Source organism: Psammomys obesus, unplaced genomic scaffold (genome assembly GCF_907164565.1).
Source record: "Psammomys obesus unplaced genomic scaffold, mPsaObe1.curated_primary_1811, whole genome shotgun sequence".
NCBI classification, from domain to species: Eukaryota; Metazoa; Chordata; class Mammalia; order Rodentia; family Muridae; genus Psammomys; species Psammomys obesus.
In genome coordinates this window covers 5,512,610-5,524,758 of record NW_026596149.1, presented here as the reverse complement: position 1 = coordinate 5,524,758, position 12,149 = coordinate 5,512,610, and the positions used below count along the sequence as shown (strand labels likewise).

The 12,149-nt window shown below is 36.7% G+C and overlaps 1 protein-coding gene across 4 annotated transcripts in view; it reads left to right on the top strand.

Annotated features, from left to right (window-relative positions):
* The window catches only part of Malrd1 (MAM and LDL receptor class A domain containing 1), a 698,598-nt gene that overhangs the window by 510,758 nt on the left and 175,691 nt on the right, over positions 1-12,149 (top strand). For all 4 annotated transcript variants that reach the window (XM_055593928.1, XM_055593929.1, XM_055593930.1 and 1 more), the window contains exon 31: positions 8,662-8,822. In XM_055593928.1, coding sequence (XP_055449903.1) covers positions 8,662-8,822 — 161 coding nt within the window. The remainder of the gene's footprint in view (positions 1-8,661; positions 8,823-12,149) is intronic.

Here is a 12,149-nt window from a genome sequence, read left to right as displayed (position 1 = left end):
AAATGTTAGCTGTTTCACCAGAAGTCATATTCTGAACCGCTTTCCACTGACAGAGTTTTGCCTTCTCCTGTGATTGGAAAGGACTGCAATGGAAATCACCCTACGTGAATCTCTCCTCTGTGACTGGCCTGGCCAGCTCATCATGGCTCACAGTCTTGATCTTATTTGAATATTTTCCTTTATTGAATTAGATAACACTTTTCCATAATTTGTCTGAGATCATGGGAAATCATCTTAACTCCATGTGAATGTATTTCAGATAATTTTAACAGATTCCTCTTTTCTATGTAATGTTTAGAGCTGTTCACATCTAACTTATTCTGGAAAGACTTTCTTTATGGTTAGAAGAATTGTTATTTCATTTTTCTCTTCCTAGCAATATTTATATCCAGAATAATGAATTACATATAACAAGATTTATATACAACATCGACACTAAAACATTATATGTATTAACTACATTAAAATACTACAGTTTTTTTTTCATTTTCTCCTATTTGTATTTTATTATTTTTCTGCCTCCTGACTTACTTTTATTTCATTGAAACATGTAAAAATTAGGAAAAGAGTCTGAGGAAGTACATTCTAATATAATATGTAATAAAAGAGAGTCTATTTATTGGCTACTAAGCATTTTATCCTGATTTAAACTAAACTGAGAATTGCAGAGTTAGCAAGGTGTCTCCTCACACAGAGTTGCTTGTGCCAAGCAGGACAACCTGAGTCCAGCCCCATATGGTGGATGCAGTGACTTATCAAATTTGTCCTCTAACCACCCTACACAACCTGTGGCACATGGGTCCCTACAGGAATACAGAAGTGTGCACACATGCACACAGAGACACACACAGAATCAAACAAGCAATATGGTGATTATACAGGACCGTTGGATCTGTTGAACCAGAACGTGCAAATACTGATGTACCTGTGCGTCAGGAGTTCAGAGTACCACACTCTGGACACACTCTGGTTTAATTATGCTCTTCCATATCAGTCCTTAGGGAAATGCCAGGGGCTTAATGGGGAGGAAGTGAATGCACAGAAAGAGTTTCAAACCCATCTGATCACAGCAGAGAAGGTCCTGGTTGAATACAGCGCTGAGAACCACATTGGAAGGATCAGTCTGTCCATCTAACCACAGCGCAGTTTATCTTTGTATAACTTTCTCAGCATTTAATGATGTGTCTTCCTTCCTGCTGCAACGATTGGACCTCACTACAGGTTTTTTCTTAATAAGTGTGCAAGAGAAAGGTCTTCACTTTACTGCTCCTTGTTCTGAGTTAAGGAGGCCTGCTTTTAGCTCCCCATTGAACTACCGAGCCTTTCAACATGTTATTTCATACACATATTAATCCTCCACAATCCCTCTGCATTCTTAGCATTAACACCCAGCAAGGGTGAATACTGCACATCAGAATAGAAACGGAGACAATGTCCCCGAGTTACAAAGTTATGAATATAAAAATTTGCATTTAAACTGTGTTGTTTAGCCCATACTCATTCTAAACCTAACCTGGTGCTACCTTAATTGTAGGATTCTATGCTGTGTGTCATATTTGGTTTATTAGACCTTATCATGTCTCCAGTAAAAATGAAAGACACATTACATGCTTACACTAGCTATCTAATCATAATGCATAGTTTATGAACTCATCCCAACTGCTAGAATCAGCTTATAACTCTTCTCTAAATTTCCCAGGAGGGAAGCACTAATTTGCAACTGTGTTCTAAGCACTATGCCTGTAGTATATCATTTAAATGTTCCACAACCTCATGAGAAAAAAAGTACCTATGGCAATTAGCTCTTATTACTTCTGAGTCTTACAGAATTTAAGTAGGGCTCTTCATGATCACATACCCAATGAACAGTGAAGTCGGGATTTAAATCAGATCTGTGGTTTTAGTGCCAGTGAATACCTAACCGGTCAGTCTTCCTCAAAGCGTCTGCTGACTCCACAGCCAGCACAAGAACCTGATATCATGTCCAGATTAAAAGGGAACACTCATGCTACTCCACACTCTTTCAGGGGAAGTCTATTTGAAAGCTAAATGAAGGTGGAGTCTTTTTACAAGTTACTAGTTATGCTTTACAAAAAGATACGGGTTTCCATTTATTTTACTAGTTTTTTTTTTTCCTTGTTATGTGACTATAGAACAGTTTTCTTCACATTCTCAAATTAGAAAATAGATGAGGCCACAGAAATGCTATTCTGTCAATGCATCGTTCCCAAGACATTTTGACAAGAAAGTGGCACATAAATGGCTTCTTCAGCCCTTAAATATGAGGACTAGAAACCCACAATCCTGTTTCTGTTTACATTTGTTACAAGTGCCAGTTAACATCATCTGTTTGTCGTTGGTCATGTAACTGAGCTTTCTTTACTACTTAGTAAATCAGTAAGGTTAGAAATTAGAATAATCTACCTTTTATTAGTGTACCATGATGGGAAGTTTTATTTTCACACCTGATTAAAACATCCATAATGGATATTTTATAGGAAAAAATACAGTAACAAAAGTAGCATTAAAAAGAAAAGTTGTGTTAAAAAGTGTATCCTATCTCAATAATCATTCTCCCAAAAGAATTATGACTGAAGCTACACATTAGAGAAAAGAAAATACCAGAATCTAGTCACTTTAGTCCCCAGAGACAAATGGAAATACGATAAGGACAGCACCCTTTTCTATCAATACCAAACTTCACTTGACTTCCAAGATGCTATGGTTATGGCTAACGTTTTGACAACTTTGATAAAACTTCTGGGCTCCAAATGTGTTTACATTTTGTACCCTTGAAATATTGCAGACCCAAGTTGCCAGGAGCTCAGAAATCTGGGAGAAGAATGGAAGCACAGAGAGAGATTGAAGTCACTTCACTGTCACTATATACCCTTCTGTTTTAGAGTGAGGGATGGGCAGAAATTACACAGGATGCAGAGCCAGACACCTTACTCTGAAGCGGAGAGAATTCTCTGTTTTGAAGGAGAAGCATATTAAATACCATTAAAAAAAAACTCATAAGGCAGCTTTATGTTATAAGAAGGAAAAAAAAAGAGGAAAATTCCCTCCAATTTAAACCTACGTCTGAATTCAGATCATTTAATGTGAAAAAATTGTCTCTTATGATTTGACCAGGAAGCAAATGAGTATGCTTTTTCTTTATCTTTTTCTTAGGAGAGAGGACTTATAAAAATAGATTCCTTTACGAATATTAACTGTCCTTTTAAAATATTAAATTTATTATATTTAACACAAAAATTAAATGAAATATTTTCAAATACAAGATGGTGGCTTCTCGTATCTAAAAGGTATTTTAGACTAGTTTTTGCTCATACAAGAATGGCCAAGAAATGTGGAGTATTTAATATACTGTTTCTCCTGCAATGGGAAATTATTGTCATTTGAACAAAGCACACTTCAATTTTGAATGCATTCTACTTAAGTTTGACATTAAGTGGTCACCGATTTTCAAAATTGTCTTCAGTTCCTTAAATAGTTGTTAAAACCAGAGGTGAATATTACTAGGAAAGCTGTATCCATCCCTGATTATAACTAATTATTGTTTAAACATGTGAATCATTGCATGAAGAATCTTAGAAGCTTGAAATTATAAAGCGCGGTGGAGTCCTGAACTGAAAGTGTGCAGAAAATATTTAGGAAGAGCAAAATTTAGTAGTACTTACTAAGTATCATCTTTCAGAATATTGCACCATGGTCATACTTAATTGGACTATGACAGATTGTTTAGGATGAGCTGAGAGTCTTGGTATCTCATATAAGAATAGTGCAAAGATTTTAAGATGACAGGTAGAAGATGCTAGACAGCTTCAAGTCAAATAATCAAAGAATTTTGCTTTTGAAATTTCTTCCCCCTGGATGCTATTGATCATTCTGCATAGCTTCATCTAAGTAATGGAAATGAACAGGCTTAATGATTTCCCATTAAATTCTAAGTATGTCCTGGCAGTTGAGACTTTAGGGTTTTATTTTTGTCTGTAATAAATTTTTAACTGTTTAGGGAGTCTACACTGACCTTCTCCCAAGGATTCTTTCTAGATATTAGTAATATTAAAATGTGGCTTTCAGTCAGCAACTGAATGTTGGTAAAAGTCTGACAATGAAGATAGCCTGTGCTTGGTAGCTGAAGGATGGCTCTGTTTATGAAGGCATATTCAGTGTAAGGAATCATCACTTTCTGATACAGGGCATTTTATGGAAAACTCATGTTAATCATTTTGAGAGTCAAAGCAACTTTCTACCTTTTAACTTTTGAGGGGAAAAGGTGGCAATGTAGCAAGTTGTCTTGGTCAAATTTCTATTGGTCAAGTCTTCCAATAGAGTTTGTCAAAGAACCAGTTTCAAGTAGCAGCTTTGGAATCTGCAGGCCAGGCAGCTTTCTCATTTCAAAATGGGTCCCTTTTCATACACACATCATCAATACCTCAGCCAGCAGTCAGCTTCCTCATATCTGTGTTCTCCTGTAGGACTTTGAAAAACTCACTTTTAGCATATAAGTTAGAACAAAGTATTCACAGTACACTGTGAAAACTCAGCCCAGGGTACCCTGATTCCTAATTGGAATTGCTTGCAAGTTTTGCTGTTGAATTTCACAAAACAGTGTTTGTCCTGAGCTGTGCTGAGACCCCATCCTTTACCCTCTTCTCTTCCTAACCCACCTATTACCACCTAAAACTTTAGCCTTGAGTGATCCCATCTCCTTCATTTGCAGAAGTTGTTCTGGTATCCCCTCTAAGTAAATTTGTGTGCATGTGTGATGGATGGCCCTACTACTGATCATTCCGGTGGTTTATAGGCAGTGCCTAGAGAAGTCACCCTTAACCTGCTCAGGACCTCTCTTCACGCTGACTAGCTTACATAATGCCAGAAGGCACATTTAGACCGATGAGAGATAAAATATGTCAGTGACCTTATCATTCCCCTTGCATGCTACAGTGTGGAAGGAGGTGCCCACCGATGCATTAGTGGCATGATGAAGTTATGGAAATAACCAGCCACTTTCTCATTCAAGATGAGGCCTGCTCTGGAGAGGAGATTCTGTGCCTGGCACTATTAATCTGGTCAAAAGTCCATGTCTGTTGCTAAATGATCATGCTGCCAAATTTCATTCTAAACATTTGTCTATACCGATAGATTTGTTCTTTCAGGTTTTCTCAGAGAAGCTCCTTTTTTTGCAATGGGTAGTGGTTAATTCAAAGACACCTAAGAGGTCAAGTATGAAGCATAAATGAGTGTTCTGCAGTGCATGGAACACACCCTTACTCACAGTTTAGGGAATTTTGTGGAATGGGTCTAGAATAGAAGACCTGGACAGGTGTAGAGGAGAGATGGGAAATGCTGACTTCTGAACTTGACATGTGGGCTGTGTGGTTCCTGCACAAGAATACTTTTAGCATTCACAGTCAGAATTTTAACATGAACGCAAGAGGGGATTAGGAGTTCCCAAGTCCAGCAGAGGAGCATTAGCCTCTGGTGACTGCTGAGAGGAAGAGTCATTCTTCCTTGGGAATAAGGCTGCCTGGAAATTGTCCATACACCATTGGATGGGCCCCATAGAGGTCCTTCTGTGTACAGGGGGAAGAATAAATACACTGAAATGCAATGTTTTAAATCAGAATTCAATTCCTATCTGTAAACTTGATTGCATTTGCATTCGGGAATGCAATTGCTGCCTTTCCTAGGGCTCTAAATATTTGACTTTCAATGTCATATTAGAACTTGGCTAGAAAAAGCTTGAGATTGAAACATATTCATTTTTACCTTGCAATCTATGCCATTTAGGAACTAAATGATAAAACCTAGAATTGAGTTATCCAGACATATTCATTAGTTATTTCTTCATGTACAGGATAGTGCCAGAATAGTCCATGTGGCTAAAAGGCACTGAAAATTTCCATGTGTGTAAAAGGCAACAAGATGAGAGGCAGCTTACTTGTTTCTGTTTAGTTAAAGATAGTACATAATTAAAGTATATCTTCAAAAACAAGCCACTGACTTTAGTGGCTATAGGGGGAGTCCAAGTTTATGTTGGCTGTGTGAGCCACACATAATTTTTGTTTCCAAATGATAAAATATGTTCAAACAAAATATAAAATCTGAATATATTTTCTTGTGGCTTAAACAAAATACTCAGCTTATTTTTCCTAATAGAGTAGCACGTGTGATACCCTTTGGGGGACCTTGTGAAGGAAGACAACTTCCACGCTGTCTCAATTCTTACTGTTTTATCCTGAGAAAACTTCTGTAAGACAATCATTGGGTCATATCCACATTTCTTAGCTATTTCTTCTTCCTTTATTATTTTGCTTTTTTTTTGTTTTGTTTTATGTTGAGTGGTAGTTTTATATTTTTCTTTTTATTTGTTGAAGGTGGTTGTGATTTTGTTTTTGCTAAATTGTCCCCTGGTAATTTCACACTTGCATATAATGCATTTTGGTTACTCTCATCCCTGCCCTTTCCTCTCCTCTTTCTTCCTGAATCCTGTTACCCACCCTTCCTCTGTACGAGTTTATTTCTTGTGTTCCTGTCTTTCTGTTTTCTCTTGTGCACCACTGGATTTAATGGGTTTGAGTTTCTAAGACAGGCTCTCATTCTGCAGCCCAGGATGACCTCAAAATTGGTATAATTCTGTTTCAATCTTCTGCGGCTAAAATCACAGGTGTATGCCACACAGCCTTTCTAGATATTTTTCTTGATGGCTTTTTTTAAAATAAACATTCATAAAGCATCATAAGTGATAGAAGAGATTTTTCAGCAAGGAAGATTTACTAATAGAAACAAGTTATTTCCATTTCTTACCCAGCATGTCAGGAGGTTTGAGAAAACATGGCAATCCTTTTAACAATAAACAAGCTGGACAGTTGAAAACATTAGCTTTTCATGAATCCACTAGAGAGCAGAGATCATGGGAACAGCTGTTGCTTCCGTGAAGAACAAACGAACGGGCACAGGTGTCACAAATGCAAAAATAGAAAACCTTGGGCAGGAACCTCGGTGGGAACTGGGTTTGGCAGCTAAGCCTTGATTGTTAGTAGCTGGGGGCTCAATATGGAATCCTTTAGGAAATAAAACACAGAGAGGACAGTCTTAGGGAAACATCTACTCTGAATTTCCCATACAAGAATAGGAGTTCTGTCAGCTTTCACAGGAGGAGGAGAATACAGTCATGAAAACATCCATGAACAGTGTTCTCTCAAGGGAGTCTGACTTTAAAATAAACTATTTTATTAAAACCTTCCTGGCGAAGAGAAATGTTCAACAATGTGAGAAAGCTGGGTTAATTTAAATGAGAATGTGTTGTTGGACAGTACTCACTTTCATCACCCATGAAGTGGTATGCAGGTGTTTGAAGGAATGCTTTTGTCGTACTATATTTTGCAAGTTCAAAGTTAGACACTAGCAAAGGTGCTTTTTACAAGATATGCAACTAGTACACAGAGAAGATACAAATATGAATCATACAAAAATCTTAATTAAAGCTATATAATAGTAAAAGTGGAAGGGGGAAAAGAAACAAATAACAATGAGTACAAAAATGGGAAAAGTTATTATTGATACTGAACCAGTTCTATCAGTTCAGCTATACCAATAAATATTAATAGTACAGATTCTGCAATTAAAAGAAAGCCATTTTCAGCATAGAAAAAGACCAAAATGCTATCTCTGCAGAATCTATACTTAATATAAAGATAGATAGATCAAAGGTAAGGGAATGATACTCATCAAATGAACATGGGATTAAAAACAAAGACACAGAAGCAAGAAATATTATTAAGGATGAAGAGGAACATATATCATAATAACATTCCTCACAGAAAAGAAAAACTATCTCTAATATATTAGTATTTAATACCAGAAAATCATAATTTGTCAAGTGAATCCTGATAGTGCAAGCACAAGGGAGTGAGTTCAAATCCCCAGCTAGCCCTTAGAAACCAAATATATGTAGTGTGTATCTGTAACCTACGGGTCATGAAGCTATGAGACTCTGTGGTGCTTGATGGTCAGGTAAATTAGCCTAACGGACAAACTCCGGTTCAGTGAGAGACCTTGTATCAGAACGCAAGGCGGAGAGTGATAAAATAATACTTACATTATCAACCATTATCTTCCACATATGTGTGCACAGGCAACCAGCCCCTCCCCCCACACACATACATGCATACATGCTTCAATGAACAGATCATGTAAGAATTCTCACAATCACATTCTGCCGCAAATGTGGCCATATCTTACTACCATGTTAGCATAGAAAAAACTGAAAAGGTTCCCACATCAATCGGGCCCCAGTGCCCACTGTGCTTGTACCTATTCACTATTTATAACATACAAAATGTTATGGCTTTAAGCTGGTGTTGGAAAAAAAGTACTTCCCTTTCAAAGTCCACATAAAGCCAATGCCTGGAAAAAAAAAATGAATTCTGCGTATCAGATGACCATAGCAACACATTTTTGTTCAGAAGAAGTAACTGCTATTTCTAGATGACTTGCAAGAGTTCAATACTAGTAAGTGTGTTAGGGTAAGGAGAGAGAGAGAGAATGCCTGAGGTGATAGCATTTGTGCATGGTTTAAACACATTGTGTACTATGCAGCAAAATATATTGTTTCTCTGGAAATCAAAACCTCTTCTCAATCTTTTCTAGGTAGCGGTCGGCATTTCTTGTATGTCAATGCTTCTGTCTTCAACAAAGAGGGATCTACTGCAAGAATCATTACCTCCCAGGTTTTTCCAGGAAGCCTTGGCGTGTGTACTGTTCGGTTCTGGTTCTACATGGTAGATCCCCATGTTATGGGGATATTAAAGGTACGGATGAAGATGAATTTGTGTCCGTGGAAATACTCATCAAATAAGTTTGGCCCCCTCCTTGTAATCATGCTGCCAATAGTGGCATCACTAATTTCTCATCTTGTCCTGGGGCTGTGGGTCTTTACCACACTGTGAGGCATCTTCACCTGATCAAGATTAAGCTCATTGATGGCTGCCACCTTAACTCACTGATGGTGTCTGCTATTTAGAAGAGTATCTGGAAGTAAAAGAGTCTGAGTAGAACGTAAGTGCATTTACAACTAAGGACCTGTCTAAGGACAATGAAGTATGATCTAAGAGGCAAGTCTCTACCTCAACAAAATAAAGGGAAAGCAGCCTTGAAAATTTAAATTTGGATCTGCTCCAGCTATAAAACAGCAGTCTTTCAGAGAGAATGACAATGTTTATATTTCTAGTTTTATCAAAGATTGAGGTGTTTGACCATGATGAACCAATTCTAAGATCTACTTTCAATTAAAAGTGTATATTAGGCACAACACCCAGTATTATGACCTAGCAGTTAATTGTTTAAACCAATGTGACAAGTTTTATCGATTTTAACTCAAACACTGCCCCAAGGAAGTGGTGACAGCTGTTGATAAGTATTTCCTGTCTTTCAGGAGATATTTTAAACACATTGTACATATTAATTTTAATTTAAATATTCATCTAATGTTTATTTTCCAAGTTTTAAAATAAGGCAATTGAGACCTAAAAGAGCTTAGCAAATTCTCCTCTCTTATATTAGCATAAATCTTTATATCAAAAATCTATCATCCACTAGTTAGCAACCTTGAAGTCTAGAAAAAAATCTAAAAGAGAAAACAAAAAAGGAAGAAAATCCATATTACTTCTAGTCACTGAAAAAACATAGTCTCTCACCAAGTAAAAACACAAACATGCAAAGAAAGTAGAATATTTCTCCCTACTCTCTGAGGGTATGTTTTTAAATGGTAACCAGTAGAAACAAAGAAAGCCCATTCAAAAAGTTAAGGGACACATGTGTCAGTGAAACACCTTGTTATTTGGATTTTTTTCATATTTTCTACATAAAAAAATAGTAATTTGGAATACTAGTTTACGTTTATAATAAATTCAAGAGGCTAATTTCCACCACCACACATTCATCTTTTTATTTTGTGGTAGTTTATTACTCATGAAAGCAAAGAGTCTTTACTTACTAACATGATTCTCCATCCTCCTCCATTCAGAACAAACATTCAAATATGCTTTTTAGAGCAGTTGGCTAGCCATTTACCTAGGGTACCCAATAGATAGCCCATAGCATTTAGTCACGTGTCTCCTGAGCGCTTCTAAACTCCAAATGTTTGTCTCAGACTTGATTTGTGATACCTTGTTGTGGGGTGATTCATGGCTTCAGATTAGAAAGCAGCAGTATAGAGAATACTTCTATATTCTCTGCAGTCTTCACTGGGGGAGAAATTGGCAGTCAAGATGAAAAAATGGTAGTGATGATGGTGGTGGTGATGATGTAAAGGACAGTCATTTATTTATTTATTCATTTATTCGTTTATTTATTTATTTATTTATTTATTTATTTATTTATTTATTAACTGTCTTGGTTGGCCTGATTAACAGAGTGACTTTTGTTGAATAGTTTTGGTCTTTTCTATCATTTGGCATTTGAGATTGTTTCTGGTTTTGAAGTTGCAAGGTGTTTGATAGGATGGGAGTTATTTGATATATTTGAGAACATCTTTCTCACATGAGAAGAGAGACTTGAGAGAAAAATAAATATGCATGTATATGTGTGCTACAAAGACAGAGAGACCTGCATTGTCTAATTCTTGGATTCTCCATTACTTGAGCCAGGAACTTCTCATAGTAATTAGCTACTGGAAGGGTTATGACGGTGCAGGAACCTGGGCATCTCAGTTTCCATAAGACGACCTTGATCTTCCTAAACCCTTCTAATACCATTTCTTAGGTGTATATTTCACATATGAATTGGGTAGAGACATTAGTGTTCAATCTGTTTCAAAGGAAAAAGTTTGATGATATCAGAAGTCATGGCAGAGAGTGCATAGCTTGATTTAACATGGACTATCAATATGTTCTGGATGAAACAATGCCCACAAACAACAAATAGGACATTTCTTCACTACCATACTGAGATTATTTTCAAACACAGCATGCCTAAATTGTATCAACATGCTAATATGATTCAGCAGATAGCACTAAAGCAATCAATATAATTTATACAGTTGATAAGTTCAGGTAAAATTAAACATGCTATTACATGCTAAATTATGTAGTACAAACCAAAACACTCTTATCCTAGCCCTTAAAAGGACACATGAGAAAAACAAATACGTTTAAGGCTAGGAACTCTTTAGTAACTTTTAATAGTAGATGCAAAAGAATCAGAATGTTAAAGTGTTTATATTTGTAATAGTAAAATAATTATATTTATATTAAAACATCAGCATGATTTGATTCTAAGACAAATTATAGAAAAATGCCAGTATCTAATTAACTGATTATTGTTCATTTTTTGGCTGTTAATATAGAAAAATCTGATAATGTTAGTTTCTTTGGATCTTTCAGCTATATCTTGACACATGAAATTTGAATCTCCTGTTAAAATGATACTGGTCTTCTCTTAATCTATATTTCCAAAGAGCCCTAAGGGAAACCTAACTATGGTTTCCTGAGATTATTGGGATTTATTTTATATTCCTAGCCTCTGACTTGATTTTAAATGCAAACACAGGTGAAAATTTGGCACAGGACAGAGACTTTAAGAATGATTAATACCTTGATTTCCCCAAATTCATCTTAATGAAATGAAATGAAAAAAACATTTGTTAACTTTTTTTTAATTTAATTTTATTTTATTAATTACACTTTATTCACTTTGTATTCCCCCATAAGCCCCTCCTGGTCCCACCCTCCCCTCCCCCTTCATCACGCATGCCCCTCCCCAAGTCCACTGATAAGGGAGGTCCTACTCTCCTTCCTTCTGATCTTAGCCTATCGATCACATCAGGAGTGGCTGCATTGTCATCTTCTGTGGCCTGATGAGGCTGTTCCCCCCTCAGTGGGAGGTGATAAAGAGCAGGTCAATCAGTTCCTGTCAGAGACAGTCCCTCTTTCCATTACTTGGACACTAAACTGCCATGGGGTACATCTGTGCGGGGGTTCTAGGTTATTTCCATGCCTGGTACTTGGTTGGAGTATGAGTCTCTGGGAAGACCCCTGTGTTTAAATTTTTATTTTTATATTTTATATTAATTACACTTTATGCACTTTGTATTCCAGCTATAGCCACCTCCTTCATTCCCTCCCAATCCCATCCTTCCT